General features: G+C 43.6%; 1 protein-coding gene across 4 annotated transcripts in view; it reads right to left on the bottom strand.

The window, feature by feature from the left end:
* Nucleotides 1–3,025: 3,025 nt before the first annotated feature.
* The window catches only part of LOC147612651 (polyadenylate-binding protein-interacting protein 8-like), a 28,859-nt gene continuing 10,754 nt past the window's right edge, over nucleotides 3,026–21,130 (bottom strand). For 2 of the 4 annotated variants that reach the window (XM_086783228.1, XM_086783227.1), the window contains exons 9-10: nucleotides 3,943–4,004; nucleotides 3,026–3,671 (exon numbers count right to left, since the gene is read on the bottom strand). In XM_086783228.1, the coding sequence (XP_086639354.1) occupies nucleotides 3,614–3,671; nucleotides 3,943–4,004 (120 nt within the window). In that variant the 3' untranslated portion in view covers nucleotides 3,026–3,613. The remainder of the gene's footprint in view (nucleotides 3,672–3,942; nucleotides 4,005–21,130) is intronic. The other 2 variants (XM_086783229.1, XM_086783230.1) reach the window with 1 other exon arrangement.

Raw genomic sequence — 21,130 nt, 5'->3', positions numbered from 1 at the left:
TTCCAAATCACTACATAAGCCTACAGATCACTTTACTGCACATTAACACTTGTTAATATAACTAAACAATCAATATTAACTATACCAAAAAAGGAGGGATAAATTTTTTTAGAGAGAAAAAAATACAAAAGCATGTATTGTCATCAATAAGCAATCACATCAATGGGTAAGCTCATTGGCTTACCATCCTCCTTCAATTGGTTAACTAATGTAGCACTTGCTCAATGCGTGAACATAATTATTCACCCACTAGTGAAAAAACAAATGTAAATTTGTATGCAACATAACCTTATCATTAACATTATTCTAGTTACATCTCTAGATGGGGGGGCTATGGTGAAAAAAGGCATGGTGAATGGTACAACCCCACCTAGGTTTCCCTTAAAAGGTGTATGTATAATAGATTGTCCTCAATTACACCCATTCAAACTTTGCCATCAAAACGAAGCACCTTCAACAGTAAAGTCTTCACCATAAAGCCCCACACTTCTCTCAAGAAGGTGAAGAACTTTGCAATTAACCTACAAGTCAACAAAATTCTTTTATGCCTCTCCAATGATTTTGACTTCAACAAAGCAACTACATCAAGAGTCTACTTGACCCACTTTAATGCACTTTATTGTATATCTACTAGTAACTTACACAAAAGATATTTATACTTAAAAAGATAAAAAGTAAATGATATAAAGAACATAGGGATAGCCACTTTTTGCCGGACCCCCCAACTCCTCTCCACCATTGCTAACAAGTCTTAGAATCACTGCTAACTTATATAATAAATGTAAACCTACTTATGATTGCCAAAAAAAAGTGAGAAAACAAAAAAGAGATAAAAATGTAATCCTCGCATCAATCCCGACCCTGTTTACTAACTTCATCATTTACTAACTGGCCTTCCCAATTCCTTTTGAAGGAACAATAACCATTGGACATTCATGCGACATCATAAGCATCAACGAAAAAGCTTCCCAATTTTCCTCACAACAAAGTCTTCTACTCAACCACGAGGATGCAATCACCATTAGGAAGGGGGAAGGTTAACCCATTTTGGGGCTAACAAGAGTTGCCACTATAACTTTCCTATTGATTATTTACCTAATTTATATGGATTGTTCACAACCTTGAGATCATTTGTATTACGAACTTTTGCTAGCTAATTCAAGCCCCTTTCGACTCGTGCACTTTTCTTTTCACCCGCAATCTTGTTATCACACTCCATACCACCACTTTCTGTAGCTTAGGTAAGTGGTTGATCCCCAACACTCCAAGAGTTGGCTGACACTTCTTTTGTTGTTTAACCTCCCTCTAGTATCAAGTGGATGAACCTCACCCTTCTATTGGGGAAATTGTTGGGAATCTTTTCGTTTAGCCATTAAAGAAGAGTGATTGGATAAATAACCCTTGTAGCTAGTAGTAGCTCGATTTTTCTATATCTCATCACTCAATAGATTTTACTCATTCAAACCCTTAAAATCCCTTCTTTGCTTACATACAACTTCTTGAGGATATAAGAAATTTCTTGAGAAGATAAGAAATGCCCCTCCTCATGTAGACCTCTAGATTAACACTTTCTAGCAATAATGCTTTAAGGTTGTTATGGCTCACTCATGCCCAAAAATTCAATAGTAGCATTTGTGAGTAAAGCATTTTAAATGAGTTTTTCAATATATAGTAATACTTACATTAATTCTTTAAAAAAACCATATGGTTTAACATTATGACTATCCAAATCCATATTTTTGTGACTAAATGCTCAATTATTAGTTTGAATTTACTATTAAATTCTCCTTAATTTTGCAAGTCTCATCTCTACGTGGCATTTTTTATTCGCCACACAACTAGGTGCACAATTAGGTGGGGAAGTGGTGCTTGTGATTGGTTCCATTGAAGCATGACTAGGTGGGAGTGTCGTTATCTATTCGCTACTATGACCATGCTACATCTATATACACATATTGAAAAGAGGTTTCATTACTTTGGGAGCTAGGTTTGTACGTCTTTCACACTAGACTTATAAAAGTGCCATTATAGATCTTCGTGAAAAATTCAAGATTTTTTTAGTATATTGTTTCAAAAAACAAAATCATACTAAGGTAATACAATTTAGACTCTTTTTTGTAAATGTTAAACTCTATATTGAAAACATTGATTGTTCGAAGGAATTTTGGATAGAGAACAAGGTAGATACACGAGTGTGGAAAACGGCTAATGCAATTGTTTGGTCATGGAGAGCCCAAAAACTTACAGCTGTCTAGATAAACTAAGCAGCCAATCAAACCCTCACCTAACACAAAACTGTAGCCAACTTCAGCAGTCGATGCAGGTATGCCTTCTAAGATGTTCCCAAGTATTTCCCAAAGATCTAGTTAAACCAAGAGATTTTATCATGGAATATAGCTTATGCACATCTCTAAGTCCCACTCAAGTAGGTTTAAATGGTTAGACAGGTCCCCAAAAAAACAAAACAAAACAAAACAAAAACAAAAACAAAAAAAAAGCATGAAAAAACATCTCTATCCTTAGGGCACATCCACTTACAGATTTTTTCTTGTTATCGTAAGGGAGATCTCAAAACACCTTCTCGCACAAAAATCACTTATATTCAAGAGGCACTTGTAAGATTTAATCAAACCTATTAGCCCATAGCAAAATAGTGAGTAGGGCCTTCCATATCTTATTCAAGGTCCACCTTACATTGGCCCTCTTTTTTTTTTTTTGAGTCCCAAAAAGGGGAAACCAGACAGAATGAAATGTGTATCAGATGCATAGTGAACACATGACCAGCACATATGTACCCAAGGAGCAGGGCCTATATGACCAATAAAAAGTGGAACCTCAGAGATTTGTACAAGCACAAAAAGTGGACCAAAAGGAAAGCTTCTGAAAATTGCATCCCAAAACACACGGTCATAACACAGCATGCTAGAAATTTGAAACGCTAGTGCATATGCATGAATGTGTGTGTGTGTGTGTGTGTGTGTGTGTGTGAGAGAGAGAGAGAGAGAGAGAGAGTACACATTCTACATAATCTCTCAAAGGGCAAAGATTATTCCATAATAAACAAAACTCCCTGCCACACTTTGGTATCGACAGTGGTGAGAAAAAAACAAAGGTGCCCTTAGGCAACATACCATTATTGTCAATGATCACAAACCAGAGCTCTTTCTGCTTTTCATAAGGACAAGATGTGCATAAAAATCCCGTAGTTGTGGCAGCTAGTGCTTTTCTCAAACCTCCCGGAACACTGCCTAGAAAGACGGTCGCTGAGACCAAAAAGCACTAAATTTGCAGAAGAAAATTTCCGAAAGAACACGTTTGAGGCGATACCCTGGGTGAGGTAAGCTCTTCGGTCGTAAAATGAATAGGCAAATCCATAACTTTACTCAACAGAAGGAGATGGCAATCTTGCTAAGTCCTGTGTAATTTTTGGTTACTTTTGCATGTCTTGCCTCTCTCTGTAATCTCAAAGCAACTACAGTACAGCTAGTCCGCAACATGACTTGGCAGAACGAACTCAGAAGAGTCGTGAAAGTCTGGCACCTAAGAGATGTCCTTCATGGCTACCTGCCTTAACTTGTTGGTGCCAGAATGATTCAGTTTGCTTTTCTTGTAGTCACATCAAAAATGGTCTTGTCATGCAGGGTCTCACTGGAGTTTTAGATGGGCTAACTCTGTAGGAAAAGCATTCAGTACATCAATGCCCCAACAAAATCAAAATGTTTTCTTAAAACCAACCAAATTTTTCTGTAGGATCAGGGTCTTTACAGACAGATTCATCCGCCCAACGGGCAGAGCCGGTGAGGTCTCCACTTTTCTCCGGGGGGGGAGCATCTGTCTCTAAAGAACCTCAACAGCTTTGAATGTCGAAAATGGATTCCATCTTACTGTCTCTTGATTACATACACAAACTAAAAATGAAGGAGTCTACAGTACCAGATGTACCTGATTGGAAGGGAACCCAAAATAGCACCACTGCAGTTCAAAGCAGCTATTGCACTCTCAGCCTGCAGAAAAGCAGTGACATAATGAAATGTAGCTCCGATCTGTGCATCGAATAGAAAGCCTTTACTCAAATATTAATCTAGCTAGCATCTAAAATATCATATTTGAAATCAATGAGCACGGAGAACTTCAGAGTTTTACAGGGAACCATGATTAAGAGCAATACATTGTAATACAAAACAAAACGGCAGTGGTACACACAGGCGATGCTAGATCCAGTTGGCTGGATATACAGATCTCTGCTTTTAATGTGGATAGTTTATTAAGCCAAAAACTGGGCATCAAACACAGTGGACACGTCTAGGACCAAATCAGGACACACTGCAGGTTGGAACTTGACAGTGTAAGTTCCGGGCAAGGCAGGCACACCTGAGGCTCATAAGGGCCGGGCTGGAAGTTTGGCTGTGCACCACATGTCTCAATCTTATTACTTGATCTTGCCCTACCTTCGACTCTAAAAAGATCTTAATTCGTAGACTTTATGGCGAAGTTCTTTGAGGCATACCCCTATTTGCTTTGCTTACGAAGGCAATGACACGAATGGAATTTCCATTTAGATTCTTGCCAAGAATAGCAACTCCCCTAGATTTTAGGAGTTGACTCCCTTGCCTCATTGAGATATGGTGGTCACGATGGGACCATCGACTCATTAGATCCTTACCATCTAGAAAACCCATCTGTTAGTCCCAAACAAGGATGCATCACACAAGTCCATTAGGGCATCCCCATCATTTTGGACATCACATGCCATTAAATCCAAGCAATGTCCAGACATCCAAAAACAATTTCACACAACTAAAATAAAGTCACACACACACACACACACATGAAATTATTCGGGCCCAAGGGGTCTAATTGTACTTGAATACATAGCCTGCCATGTCATCGGGCTCGTGAGGATCTATATGTACACGTGTCAACAGGACACCTGGCTTGTCATGGACACATGTCAAGTGACATTTCACCCATGGCCATGATCATACACAAGATTTAAATAAATCATTCCAAGGGTTCACGGGTTTGTGACACACCACCACCCCCCTCCTAATCAGTTGTCCGCAATTGAAAAGCTTCAAAGTAGTGTTTCAAGAGATCAAGATAATCCTTGAAATAATCCTCGTTCATCCATTTAGAATCCAAAGCAAGGTAGTTCTTGAATTTGACAAGGTACTGGCAAGTTATACTGCCTCCACGAGCCTTCCGCTCTTTGTGAAATACTATATGTTCTAGTTGGAGCACCTCCTCAAGTTCATCTGCTTCTGGTGGATCTTCCAAGATTTGATCAATTGGAGGGGTTCCCACATATGGCTTCAACATGAAAAGCATTATGAGCCTTCCAATGATCACGCAATGCAAGTCTGAATGACACATTATTGTTCTTCTTGGTCCTTTGAAGGAACCATAGTACATGTTTGAGAGTTTAGGATACTTACCTTCTTGCCTGAGGCCTCTTTCTAAGGCGAGCATTTTCAAAATTCAGCAATACCCAATCCTTAACTTCCATTTGTTTCGTATGCTTATCCGCAGCTTTCCTATGTCTCTATTAAGACCTCTGGATGTCTGTGCACACCTGAACATAGGTAGTACCCAAGTCTTGTACATATCATCTGCCACAAATATCTCATCCTTTGTGCAAAGGATGGGAGGTAGCACAACTTTGCAATAGATAACTTCTGTCACATGCACCCTGCATTGGAGTGCTATGTGACAAACTGGCTCTACATCAATGCAGCATTCATACAATAGGATTTATCTTTTTAGGAATATTTGTCATATGCCGTGACCCCATTGTGAGCCCCAGTCCAAGACATGTCAAGCATGAGCTATGTAAGTCAATATCCACAGTCATAGAGAGTCTGCATGTGTCGGTCCTCTTACCTACTTGAAGAATTCATCAGATAAGTGCATATAGTAGTCAACCATAGCTTAGGTCTTGCATCAGTAAGCATGTAGGGCATATGCACATGGGCCAGCACCCCATCATGGGGACTCCCTTGCATAAGGGTCTAAGAACCCTATGCCAACCCACATGAGCAGGTCAGCCATCATAGCTGTCCTACTCAGCACATGGACCATCAACTAAACAAGCATGGAAAGCATTAACAGCCTCCACATTGCAATGAGCTTTCATGCAGCAGTCGGCCATCATCCAATCCATCAGCAGGAAGTCGGCCAGCACCTGCCAGTCAGCCAAGCATAAGGTGCAGCAAGGGAATCCTGCACAGCATTTGATGCTATTAAAAGGGTATTTTTTGTCCATAAATGTCAAAACCCCAAGGTCTCCTCATAGGGCAAACCTGCAACAAGACTCCAAACCTACCAAAAAAGAGCCATAACCCGTGAAGGGGGTGTAGGCCTGACTCACCACCCAACCATGACGGCCATGGGCAAAGCCCACAAGACCTGGTTGTCCCCACCGACCACGAGCTCAACTAATTAGCTAGACGTACCAACCAATCTCTACCCCATGATTCCCATACTGCCATGGAGCTACCTTCACGGGCCTCGAGACTGCTGCCAGCCTCGGCTGCATGAAGCAGGTGCACATCTACAGCACTAGATCCAGGCTCCTGATGTCACCATTTAGCCACCCGAATGGTTCACTCTTGCTTTCACACTATGTACATATTGGATTGGTGTCCATGGCTTATGGAATGTGCCTATGCATGTGATTGACACGTGTCATGCTCTATAGTTGGAAATGATATTCCGCTGGGACTTGACGTTATCATGTCCGGAATATCTGGAGGACTTGGCTTTTCGCTAGGACTTGTGCCTTTGTGTACATGCCCGGAAACGCCTGGAGGATTGGCTTTCCACTGGGTCTGGTATCGCATATACTTGCCTGGAAACGCCTGGTCTTATATGGTTTCATGAACGAAAATTGCTCATGCCAATGCTGCATTGCATAGCATCTTTATGTGCTTGCTTGCAATTGAAATTGCATGCTGTTTTCATGCTTGCTTGACCAATGTGTAGTTCCGGGTAAGGGGACGCCCGCCCGTGAACTGTGCGTGTGAAATTGTCTGCTGACATGGTTGTGTGGCATGTGAACAGGTGGTAAGTATTACCCAATCTAGGCTCAAATAGCCCTTGGGACTTAGCCAATATTTATAAGTGAGTGCGTTCCCACTTCATTAAAGTTTGGGCGCCCAAAAGTCACTTATAAATTATGACCGCTTCCAAGTTCACACTCACTGAAGTCCCGAGGCGGACAAGACTCAATGTCCAGGACCTGATCCTCCCTTTTTACTCATAAATGGGCATCTCCCCATGTCCCTTCACTTGATTGGACCCCAATTCACTTACTTATTAAGAGAAAATTCGTGTTTTCTCTTCATGAGGATTTTTGGAGGCTAAAAACTCTGCTTTTCCACCATTTCTCTCCATTTTCCAAGCTCTCCATAGCGATACCCAACTTGCTAGGGTGTTTTCCAAGCTTCCAAGAGTGTTTCCAAGTGCTAATCACTCTCCTACTCACTCCCAATGACTGAAATTCAGCAAAACAGCTCTCTTTTTTGCTGTAATTTCTAGTCTTTTTGCTGAAAACCCTAATTTCAGCCTTCCTTTCTCAAATTGAACCATAGGGGAAGCTTTCCCAAGGTTCCCTTCATCCTCTTGAAGACTTTTGTCGCAAAGGATTGCGGCAAATCGAAGATATCAACACTTCTAAAGCTTCCAACGCGAAGACTTCCGCTTGCAACAACTTCTATGAAGACTGGTAAGCTAATTGGACAATGTGTTGTCATTACTTATTCAGTAGAAGGGCAGGACTCCTTGTTTAGCCGCCCTGTGTAGTATTTCTCTTGTCTTATGTGCTCTTGAAGATGTTGCTACCTTGCTTGGTAGAACATAGAGCCAATGGTAGAGAATATGGGCACTGAAGTCGGGCCGGGCATCAAGGCAGCTCCTTGGTGATCTACATCGACATACCATTGTTTTCTAAATGCTGAATTTCATATGCATTGGCATGGAGGATTTGGCAATGGATGCCCGTGAAGCTATGTATTGAATTTCTCCAATAGTAATACAATTTACTCAAGGGAGGGGTCGGCCGTTCCGGCTCATTGTGTGTCTCTTGTCAATTCAGCAATTTACTTCTTGTATTTGAGCAAGTGTCCTTCAAATCTTAGTGTATTTAAGTGTATTGATTAGCATTGTGTTCAACCAAGTTACATTGGTATCAAAGCATACGGTTCTCTTTCACTTCTATCGTGAGAGACGATCACCGTGAACACTAGCTATCTCTACACTTAAAACATTATGGACAGCCATACAATGAATGTTGGAGATGCTAATACAAGAGGCAGGGACAATGAAATGCATGCCTCCAATGCTTTACAAGATGAGCAAACTCATGTGGTGCACAATAGGGAACATGAATATGTGGGACAGCCGTCCCGTGGCAAAGAGAAGATGCAAGAAGAAGAGTCCATAGTCTTGAGGGCTGAACTTACTCGTATGCAGGCTCTACTCCATGCACAACAAGAAGAATTGAATCTCTATCGCCGCGAGGATCCACTGGTACATGATCGTTTGAAGGCCAAGAAAGCTGAATCTTATATGGATCATACAATGGCAATGATTGCTCAAGAGTTGCACATGCAACCGAGGGATGCAGCACGTGCATACTTGGCTCCTATGCAGAAAAAGCAACCATCCCACATGTCTTGGAATCCCCACTGGTGCCCGAACAAGAACTTATATCTAAGAGGATAAATCTCCATGCTATGGGAGAGGAACAATCAGTGACTTCACGCCATGCAGGAATACCTTATGTAGCCCGTGAAGGATACAATGTTTATGGCAGTGGTCAAAATGTATGTCAAATGCCATTACTGGCTGAAAATGTACATGCACAACACATTCAACATGGGCTGCAATTTTCTGTTGGTGCAGGTATTCCGCGTATCTCTCATGCCACTCATGCCTTCGAGTGTGCTCGTGAGGGAGAAGTTATGGCTGAAAATGTATCAATGCATGTTGAGGGGCCAGCCATGCCTCATGCTTACAGGGCACATGTATCTATGCCTTATGCATCACCTTTTGGTCCTAAAATGATGCCAGTCACAGGGGCTGTCCCAATGGACAAACATGGGAAAAAACATGTTGAGATACATACATGCATCAAAGTCTCGTGACTTCAAAGCCGGAGACAAATCTGTGAAGTTTGACACATATCATGGGGAATATGATGCATCAAAGGCACTTGCTTTTATTGCCCAGTTTGATATTGCTTTCAGTGATGAGGATTTCACTCAGAAATCCATGATCCGGCATGTAAGCATATTCATGAAAGGCACTGCTGCCCATTGGTGGCTCACGGAGAAGCTCTCACTGAATCCCGTTAGATCATGGGAAGAGTTCAAGGAGAGGTTCTATGCTCAATTCTTGCCTCCCAATGCATTGAATGAGATAACAATGAAGTGGGATTGGGTAAAGCAAAATGAGGGGGAATCGGTAAATGCATATGTACAAAAGTTTTGGAAAGTGCTCTTGGAGGTGTCTCCATTTATGTGACATGTGAGAGGTTATGACCGTAGTAATCACAACCTTAGTCTAACTAAACTGCACTTAATGATGTTTAAGAGATAGACAAATATGTGTCAATGCAATGCAGCTATATTAGATGATGAATGCGGTTACAATGAGATCTGAATAGATCTATGATACTGAATATGCTGCCTATATGCTGAATGTACTGATATGCTGAATGTACTGCTGTCCCACTGTCTTTCCCTTGTCTCCTGGGAAGGAAACGCTGAAGGGATGGCTTTGGGACTGATGCAATGCTGAAGTGATGCTGAAAACGCAGATGTTCTCCTGTTACCTGTGAAGGAAACGCTGAGGAGAGGGATGCGTTTGCTGAACTGGATGCGTTGATGGACTGAATGCTGATGATGATGGATGCGCTGCTGCTCTCAGCCCTTCTGGAGTAGAAACGCTGAGGGACACTTGGCTGAATGCTGAAAATGGACTTGGAGTGCTGAATGGAGAGGCGCCTGTATATATATGGGTGAGGGGTGCTGGTCGGCCAGCTTGGCTGCAGTCGGCCAGTACTGAAATGCTCATAACTCCCATAAAATACCATAAATGGTATATAATGCTAGTCGGCTGAAGTAAACATGCTGTCGGCTGCCTCCACCATGTCCCAATGCTTGTCTAGATGATTAATATGATGCTACAATGCTGAATCCAACTCATACCATGTGGTACATGCTGAAAACATTCATTTAAATGCCTGAATAATGCCTGATAAATCCTGATGATGTAGATGATGCCAAAATGATGCCATGTCACTGTACACCTGAATGGTGTGCACGTGACATTCCCCGCTGCTAAACTGTTGCTGGGTGGTATACCTGGCAACCTTCGACTCCTCTGTGATCCTTCTCCTCCGAACCACTGCCCCCTTCTGTCTTCTGCTGGGACTAAGGCCGTCTGCAGGAGTGAAATCCTTTGAGCCAAGACTCCATGTACTGCGGGAACTAAATGGCAAATACCTGAGTCACCCCTGACCTGCCTCTGGAAACCTTTCACCTACCATCTCCGTCGTACCTGAAGCTCTGAACCTCCTGAGGCGATGTTGGAGTAAACTTCCGTCTTCTGTGGAAGAGAAACCCCCTGCTGCTGCCAGTTGAAGCCCAACTTATGTCCTCCTTTGATGATGGATGTCCTTCTTCCCTGAGAGTTCATGGGCAACATGTATGCAAGACTGACTGCTAAGATGTCTGCTATGCAAGCCATGTGCAACCCTATATGCTGTGCAAGAATGCAGATGGATGGGTTACTGATGCATACCTAAGGGAAAATCCCTAAGGGTGGCTTGCAAAATTTTGAGAACTGGGTTTAACTGTGCGGAAGCAATTAACATGATGTCTGACTGAATGACTGATGAAATGAACATGCTCTAAGGCTGGTTACCCTGTAACGCTCTGATACCAATGTGACATGTGAGAGGTTATGACCGTAGTAATCACAACCTTAGTCTAACTAAACTGCACTTAATGATGTTTAAGAGATAGACAAATATGTGTCAATGCAATGCAGCAATATTAGATGATGAATGCGGTTACAATGAGATCTGAATAGATCTATGATACTGAATATGCTGCCTATATGCTGAATGTACTGATATGCTGAATGTACTGCTGTCCCACTATCTTTCCCTTGTCTCCTGGGAAGGAAACGCTGAAGGGATGGCTTTGGGACTGATGCAATGCTGAAGTGATGCTGAAAACGCAGATGTTCTCCTGTTACCTGTGAAGGAAACGCTGAGGAGAGGGATGCATTTGCTGAACTGGATGCGTTGATGGACTGAATGCTGATGATGATGGATGCGCTGCTGCTCTCAGCCCTTCTGGAGTAGAAACGCTGAGGGACACTTGGCTGAATGCTGAAAATGGACTTGGAGTGCTGAATGGAGAGGCGCCTGTATATATATGGGTGAGGGGTGCTGGTCGGCCAGCTTGGCTGCAGTCGGCCAGTACTGAAATGCTCATAACTCCCATAAAATACCATAAATGGTATATAATGCTAGTCGGCTGAAGTAAACATACTGTCGGCTGCCTCCACCATGTCCCAATGCTTGTCTAGATGATTAATATGATGCTACAATGCTAAATCCAACTCATACCATGTGGTACATGCTGAAAACATTCATTTAAATGCCTGAATAATGCCTGATAAATCCTGATGATGTAGATGATGCCAAAATGATGCCATGTCACTGTACACCTGAATGGTGTGCACGTGACAATTTATGCATGTCACCGTGGCGGAAAGGAAGAGAAGGTTTCAATTGGGATTGCAACCCGTGTACAAAGCGGGATTACAAATGTATCCTGGTCATACCTTACACCAATTAATCGCATCCGCCACCGCCACCGAGCAATTGGAACTCAAATTGAGTCGATCCAATAAGGCTAAACCCTCATTTCAAGGCAAAGAGAGGGCTGTCCAAAACCTGCAAAATGATGGACAGCCACCTAAAAGGGACCAAAACCAAGCCAAATCAGGTCCAAAAGCTGAAAATAAGTTTGCTAAAAAGCGCCCTTATAAGCCGGCAAACTTTGGTCTTAGTGCTAAGAAGGAGGAGCAATATATGCGTGAAGGCAAATGCTTTACTTGTGGCAGCACTGAGCACATGGCAAGAGCATGCCCAAATAAGAAGAACAAAGCTGAAAATGCTAATGTACCGAAGCCTAATGTGCATATGGTTCCGGATGTGCAGGGCAACACTTCACATGATAGCAAAGATAGGATTGTATGCAAAGCTTGGGGACAACTCAAGAATCAGCCCGCTTTGTTTATGTTTGATGATTGTGCAAAGGAGAATTTCATATCCACTCAGATGGCAGCTGCTTTGGGTATTGAAGTGGAGGACATGGGTCCTCAAATTGAAGCAGGGGCTGCCTTTGTTGGTAGAGAAGTGCAGGTCATGCCTATTTTTGGCAAGTCGCGCATACACATTCAAGGCTATGTGGATCATGAGGATTTTCTTGTGGCGCCTTTGAATGGCTGTGATGTATTGCTTGGAAAGCCTTGGCATACACGTATTGATCCGTGCAAGGCTTACAAGACTAACACGATCACCTTCATGCATAAAGGCCGAGAACATGTAATTGATGCTGGTGAAGAGGGTGATACCATTCTCCTTGTATCTCATGTACAAAAAGTAATGAAAAAGAGTATTTTTGCGTACTTGATTTTTGTACGAGATCCTGTTGAGGAAAATAATGTACATGTAAACACTCTTTGTAATGATAGGCTGAAATTTTTGCAAGAGCACAATGATTGTTTTGCTGATGAGTTACCACCTGTACGACCGGAAGATCATCGCATTGATCTTGTGCCGGGTAGCTCACCACCTAATAGGCCAGCCTATCGTGTAAGTGCATCCCAAAAAGAGGAGATCATGAAGCAAGTAAATGAGCTTCTTGAGAAGGGTTTGGTTCAGCCAAGCTCTTCCCCATATTGTTCACCCGTCCTCTTGTTTCAAAAGAAGGATGGATCCTTTCGTATGTGTGTGGATTATAGAGCTTTCAATAAGCTTACCATCAAGAATCGGTTTCCGATTCCACGCATAGACAACATCCTTGACAAGTTGGATGGATCGGCATGCTTTAGCCGAATTGATCTCAAGAGTGGATATCATCAAGTGCGTGTAGTGCCTGAGGATGTACACAAAACTGCTTTCAGGACAGCATTTGGGCTTTATGAGTATCTTGTTATGCCTTTTGGTCTTACAAATGACCCCGCTACATTCAATAGAATGATGGATCGCATATTCCGTGGGTACAGGAAATTTACACGTGTCTTCTTTGATGACATCCTAGTCTTCTCGAAGACCGAAGAAGAGCATAAAGCTCATTTGGCTATTGTTTTTGAAGAGCTCCATAAGCATAAACTCTTCATAAATGCAAAGAAGAGTGAGTTCTTCTTGTCAGAGATACATTATCTTGGACATATTGTGTCCAGAGATGGAGTGCGGATGGATCCTGCAAAGATTGATGCAATTCGGAATTGGCCCGAAGAATTGAGTTCGGTGCATGAGATCCGTAGTTTTCTTGGATTATGCTCTTACTACCGCAGGTTCATTCAGCACTTTGCATGGATTGCTTCTCCTTTGCATGATTTGACAAAGAAGAAGGCCATGTTCAAATGGACTAATGTAGAGAGAGATGCATTCCTCAAATTGAAAGATGCAACTACTCATGGTCCAGTGTTGATCGTTCCAGATTTGCAAAAGCCTTTTTGTATGAAATGTGATGCATCTGGAAATTGCTTAGGAGCTGTCCTTAATCAAGAGGGATACGCCGTGGCTTATGACAGCCGTAGGTTGCATGATGCAGAGCTATCTCTTGGCATATATGAGAAAGAGCTCTTGGCTGTAATTCATGCACTTACTATATGGAAACACTATCTTCTTGGGGCTGATTTCACTGTGAAGACAGATCACCAGAGTTTGAGATATTTTCTCACTCAAACTAAGTTATCAGAGAAGCATATGAGGATGGCCAATTTCCTCTCTATGTTTCATTTTCAGATCTTGCACACCCCGGGAAAGAAGAATGTAGTGGCCGATGCATTGTCACGAAAGCCGTATGTAGTAGCTATCTCGGTTGCCTCTCATGGGGACTTGTCTACCATGCATGATTTATAACATACGGATGCTGATTTTGCCACTATTGGGGCTGATTTGATGGCTGGTCATGCACATGCCTCATATGTGATCAAAGAGGGTTATCTCATGAAAGATAATTGCCTATGTGTGGTGTCTGACATGAGGCAAAAGGTTTTGGATGAGTGCCATGCTCCTCCATATGCTGGTCATAGAAGCATAATGCCTACTACACACATGATTGAGCGGTATTTCTTTTGGCCAGGTATGCGAAAGGACATAGAGGCACATGTACGTGCATGTATCACCTATCAAAAGGTTAAATTTAATAGGCAAAAGGCACCAGGTTTGCTTCAGCCATTGCCTATTCCCACACAGCCATGGGAAAGTATTACAATGGATTTCATTATGCACTCGCCACATAACCAACAGGGTAATGATGCAATTTGGACAATTGTGGACAGGTTTAGCAAGCAAGCTCATTTCTTGCCGATCAAAAAGACCATCAAAGCTGAGCATATGGTTAAAATATATCTTGCACAAGTGTTCAAACATCATGGAATGCCGAAGTCCATTGTGGGTAAAAGAAATCCCAGGACTACAAGTCTCTTTTGGCGGGCCTTATTTGATAATATGGGCACCAAATTGGACTTCTCATCAGCTTATCACCCTCAAACGGATGGACAAAGTGAGGCTGCAAATTCAGCCGTGTTGGATCTCTTGAAATGTTATGTGGCGGATCACAAGTCTTCTTGGGAGAAGTACTTACAGCTTGTGGAATTTGCATACAACAACACAGTGCATGCATCTACGGGAAAGGCCCCGTTTGAGATTGTTTATGGTAAGGTGGTTTTGCAAAAAGGCCTGGCAAAGAGGGTGCATATCCTAAGCTTGCAACCAGGTACTATGGGCCTTTTCGAGTGATCGAGAAGATCAATGAAGTGGCTTTCAAATTGGCATTACCTAGTCATTGACACATACACAATGCTTTTCATGTGAGTCTCCTTCGCAAGTATGTAGGGCCGGAGCCCAGTGAAATGGTCATTGAGGATCCACCAAAAGTGGATGAGCTTGAGGAGATCTTGCAGCCAGAGCAGATTGTGTATCACAAGGAACGCAAGCTTGCTGCAGGCAAAGTTGTGAGGCGTTACCTTGTGAAGTTTAAGAACTATCTTCCCATTGATGCTAAATGGGTAGATGAAGAGTTCTTCAAAGATTGCCCGCATGTGCTTCAGACATACTGGATGCATTTCAGTTGCGGACAACTGTTTAGAAGCGGAAGGGAATGTCACCATTTGGCCACCCGAATGGGTTCACTCTTGCTTTTACACTATGTACATATTGGATTGGAGTCCATGGCTTACGGAATGTGCCTATGCATGTGATTGACACGTGTCATGCTCTATAGTTGGAAATGATATTCCGCTGGGACTTGACGTTATCATGCCCGAAATATCTAGAGGACTTGGCTTTCCGCTGGGACTTGTGCCTTTGTGTACATGCCCGGAAATGCCTGGAGGATTGGCTTTCCACTGGGTCTGGTATCGCATATACTTGCCTGGAAACGCCTGGTCTTATATGGTTTCATGAACGAAAATTGCTCATGCCAATGCTGCATTGCATAGCATCTTTATGTGCTTGCTTGCAATTGAAATTGCATGCTGTTTTCATGCTTGCTTGACCAATGTGTAGTTCCGGGTAAGGGGACGCCCGCCCGTGAACCGTGCGTGTGTCTGCTGACATGGTTGTGTGGCATGTGAACAGGTGGTAAGTATTACCTAATCTAGGCTCAAATAGCCCTTAGGACTTAGCCTCGCAAGACTCTGACTAACTGACTGACCCTAGCCACCCTTTTCCATCTCCTAGCCCAGCTCGCCAATCTGCCTACGTAGCTCCAAGCTACCCCAAGCCTCGAAGCTAGTCTTGTGTGTATGCTACACACGGTAGATACACTCTGTGCACATGACATACTACCCTTGCTCTAAGAGCTCACTCTTGAGCTCAGTAAAAACTCGGGGTAATCCCTCTGAAGGGTAGTCAATGTCTCCCATGTAGCGTCCTCCGCAACACAATCCTTCCACTTGATTTTGTATGCCGCAATCATCTTTCATGAAATCCAAGAATCTTTTCCGGTTCGTGTGGCACAAATGTCATATCCTTGACATCTATGATTTCTTGAGTAGTAACTAACTGGTCTACTCCACCCGGTACTTCCTTAAGTCTACTAACATGAAATACAGGATGAACTTTCACATTAGAAGGCAAGTCCAGTTCATATGCAACTGAACCGATCCAGCATTTAACTCGAAATAGTCCGCAGTATCTAGGGATTAATTTCGGAGATCGGCGTGTCCGTAAAGTCTCGGAATCTTTCGAAACTCGCAAATACACCATCGTTCCTTCAGAGAACTCTCTCAATGAACGATGTCTATTAGAATCAAATCTATATATACCTAGATGAATCCAAGAACATGCCCAAATTCACCTTTTAGGAACGTGCACATTATATACTCATGGTAGTCAACCCATAAGACTATGTAACTATCAACTCCATTATGCATAGTATGGACTAGATACCACGACATCCCCACTGACATCATCAGTGCCCAATAGTGGGTGTAGAACTTTGTATCAAGATATACTCTCACACGCACACTCCACACACACACACACACATAAGAGCATATATTCACACAAAGCCCTTCGTACCAAGTTTCTGTCAAACCTCCGGAGATGCAGGACAAACTCAGCCACAATGAAGCCTAGCACTAAGGGATGTAGCAAATAGAAAGAATTAGTACAGCAAATAAGTAGTTAATAGGACAAATGCACCGCTAAATCTATCTCTTTCTTGAATGCTTCTAATAGATTCCTTCGCAACTTGTAACATTTCTTGCATGTCTTGCAAAAAGGTACGTGCTGCATCATGCTGAAGTCCTGAAAATCCCACGGTAACACGTGATCTCGGTTGAAACCCGTACATAAGCATAAAAGGACAAAAACCGGTTCTCATATGCTTAGTATTGTTGTATGTAAATTCTAACATAGGAAGATAATCCTCCCATGAACCCTGTCGTTTGGAGACATATGCACAAAGCATGTCCTCCAAAGTCTGATTCATCATTCACCCTTTCACTCTGGCCATTAGATTCAGGATGATCTAAGGAACTCAGATTCAAAGTTGTTTCCAACTTCTCAAAAACAAGCCTCCAAAAGTCACTTGTAAACTTAGAGTCCCTATCACTGACTATGTCTTGCGGTAAACCGTACAGTATAAACAATTGCTCGATAAACTACCTTGCTAATTGCGTAGCTGAAACAATCTTTCATGTAGGTAAAAATCTAGCCACCTTTGTGAAGCAGTCACCACAACCCTTATAGAATCATGGCCTTCACGTGTTCTTGAATCCATGGAAATACTTTCCCCCTTATTACCTAAGATTTGGAAGGGATGCAACATCCCAGCCTGTCTAAAGCGTTCAGCTTTATTCGCTTGACAAATCTGACACTTGAGGACATAATCTTCTACATACCCTTTCATCTTTGACCAATAAAAAGTGTCTCACTAAAGCTAATGTCCTGTGTACCCCGGGGGTGTCCAGCAAAATGGGCGTCGTGAGACTTCTTAAGAATCTTAGACCTAATGTCCGGGACCTACGGTACACAAATTTTGTCATTACGGAACAGTAAACCATTCCGAATCATACACTGACCTCCCGTAGCCTGAACCGTAGGTTGCTTAGTCACCGAGCCTTGGTCAATCAATGAGCTCCCATCTTAGATCCTCTGCCAACATGGACCAAAATAACTATTAGTCCTGCAAAGCCCTCTCAATGACTAAAATAAGCCGGTGGAAATCTAGGTGAACGACATAGTATTCACCTCTCTGATCCGACTATGCGCATCCGCTACACTGTTCACGGACCCCTTGCGATAGCGTATCTCAAAATCAAAATCTTACATTAACTATGCCCATCTAGCCTTTCGTCCTCTCAAATCATCCGCATCACACACATACTTGATTGATTGATGATCAGTCAAGACCACAAACTTGGAGCCATATAAATAATGCCCCAACCTTGAGAGCGTAAATGACAACATAAAGCTCCTTCTCAAGAGTTGACCAACGAGATTGAGTGTCATCCAGCTTTCGACTCTCAAAAGCAACAGGTCTACCATCTTGGAATAGAGCAGCCCCGATCGCATAGTCACTCGCGTCGATCTCAAGAACATAAGACCGACTAAGAGCGGGTAGTGCTAAGGTAGGTGCTTCCTTGACTTTATCTTTCAAAAGTCTGAAGGCCGTATCCAAATCGTTATTCCAAGTGATAGACTAATTCGACTTACGTCCACGACCTTTCAACGAGTCAATCATCAATAGTGTGAGTTGATGTCACCAATTGGCCGACCATTTGGTCCATCTCCAGTTCTTGCGTCTCGTTCACTTGAGGCGAGGCCGGTGTCTCATGTGAAGAGGCCAGTATTTTGCTGACATGGACGGGAGCCAAGCTAGTGCCACCCGTGTGTTAGCAAGATGGTGTCGTATGGACGGGAGCCAGACTGGTGCCACCCGTGTATGACCTGGACTGTGTTCAACCCATGGGATTGTCACGCCATGGAAGAGCCAGTATTCGTGACGTGTTTTGCCTATGAGTCTGTCACACCATAGGGAGGCTCGTGCCTGGAACTGTCTTACCTATGGGACTGTCACTCCATAGGAAGACCAGGTTTTTATGTTTTACGTCGTGCCAGTTTTTGTGTCAACAGATATTTTGTACTTGTTCCATGAACGGGAGATATGTCCATGATACTATTTGCACATGCACACATGATTTGCATGTTTGAAACTGTTTTCGCATGACATGTATTTTTGTGTTTGCCTGCTTGACGTGTTACTTACTGAGCGAGGACGCCTGCCAGTGAGTCATGAAGTCTGCTCTGTCTTCTGACGAGTTTTGGTGCATGTGAACAGGTGGTAAGTATATCGCACATGTTGTTTTAATACTTCATTTCTAACCTTTTGTTTTATAAGAATAAATGTTCACATTCATTTAAAAGTGGGCACCCCCTTTGGGCACCCACTTAGGGGCCAAGGTGGGGAGCCCCACTTAAGTGAGTGTGGGAGTGGGCATGGTCACCTACCACACCTCTTTGGAACTGGCCACCCACATGCAAGCGTGGGGGGGCCAGCCAAAACAGTTTGTTTACTCCTCTTCCAACCATAATAAAAGAAGCCGGCGACCACCTTTGAAAGACACGATTATTTTTGTGCGCCTCCATCACCCGCTTCCACCATCTTCGCGAAGATCAAGAACCGGCGACCATCTCTGCGTTTTGCTTGCTGACAGACGGCTGCCATCTCCGATTGAACGGCTGCGCATGCTTCCCTCTTCTCAGGTGGCTGCAGCCAGGCGTGTCTGTCCCTTCATAACAGGCTGCGCTGCCTCCTCTTGCAGGCAGCTGTGCGTGTGTTTCCCCTTCATAACAGGCTGTGCTAATGCTCTCAGGCGCCTACCCCATCTCCTCTCCTACAGGTGGGCTGCGCAGGTTGCAGCCAGGCGTAGCTGAACTGCACACCCAGCAGGCTGCCCTCTCTGCGCCAGTTATCTCAGGCGGCTGTTTATGACTGCACACAACCAGGCTGGGGTCTATATAAGTGGCTGAATTTTCTGCATTACAAGCAACACAGGCTGCAGACGACTTCTACAAATAGACCACGCCTCTGTTCTTCCACAGTCAGCTGCTCCTCTACGCCATCTCCAGCAGCAGGCGACTGTAAGTGGCTGCTCCTTCTGTCCAGCAGGCTGCAAGTGACTACACCGCCTCCATCTTCTATTTGTAGCCAAGATGTTCATCTACAGCCAGGCGACTGTGTGTGAATTCTTACAGTCAGGCGGCTACATCCTTGGTATCCTCCACTAATAGCTGCACACAGACAAATATCTCGGGTATTGATCCTCTATCTGCTATCCACAAGTAAGTGAATTTGCCGAGAGAGAGAGAGAGAGAGAGAGAGAGAGAGAGAGAGAGAGGCTTGAGGGAGAAATGAAATGAAATGATATATTAACGTCTTCAAAAGGCCAAAATGACCTATGAGACTAGTGCTTGTGTGAGAGCCTAGAGGCTTGGAAGTTGGAAGACTCAAGAGGCTTGAGGGAGAGGTGAGAGAAAGAGAGAGAGAGTCTAGAGAGTAGAGCCTTGTGTGAGAGGTTTGGAACTTGGAAGTTGGAAGAAGCATGAGGGAGCGAGACTACAGAGAGTAGATACACTCAGAGTGTGGCTTGCCGCTTGAAGCTTGAGCAATAAGCAAAGTGCCAAAGACTCAAGACTCAAGAGACTAGATAGTAGAGAGAGAGAGTTTGCTTGAAGGTGTGTCTGTGTGCTTGTAACCTTGTAGCCTTGTTCTTATATAGATAGGCAAGAGAGAGGCAAGGGCCAAGCCTCAAAGGCCAGGGCAAGAGAGAGGGGAAGGCATCCCCAAACGGCCAAAAAACAAGGCAAAAAACGACCGTTGCAGGGTGCAATGGCTCTCTGCCGTCCCCCCACAGGTCCGTTCCCGTCCCCCGTCCCTTGTGAGGGACGCCTCCAGGGGAGGCGTCCGACCATCCCCTTCCGTCCCCGTTTCTGACGTGTCTCGGGACAGCGGCCCAACGTCCCAAGCTGCCGTCCCTTCCGTCCCTTGTGAGTACGATAGAAACACAGGAGAGAGAGAGAGAGAGAGAGAGAGAGAGAGAGAGAGAGAGGTGCTCGAAAGTGTGTACTTGATAATAAATAATGAGATGTGCAATAGGGCTAAGTGCCCAACACACATAAGTGTGTTCATACGGGAAAAAAACCTATGTCCAATCATAGGGAAAAAAATGCCCATGAGTAGGTCTATTCACACTAGAACTTCCCGTAGGGCCAGATGGTCAACACTCCCAACATTCTCAGTGGACCGGCATCTGGATGGGACCAATTATGGCATTTGGAAGGTAATGATGGAGTCTGTCCTAGAGTCTTATG

Source organism: Cibotium barometz, chromosome 45, assembly GCF_041138505.1.
Source record: "Cibotium barometz isolate CiBa-2024 chromosome 45, ASM4113850v1, whole genome shotgun sequence".
Classification (NCBI taxonomy): domain Eukaryota; kingdom Viridiplantae; phylum Streptophyta; class Polypodiopsida; order Cyatheales; family Cibotiaceae; genus Cibotium; species Cibotium barometz.
This window is presented reverse-complemented; position numbering and strand designations above follow the sequence as displayed.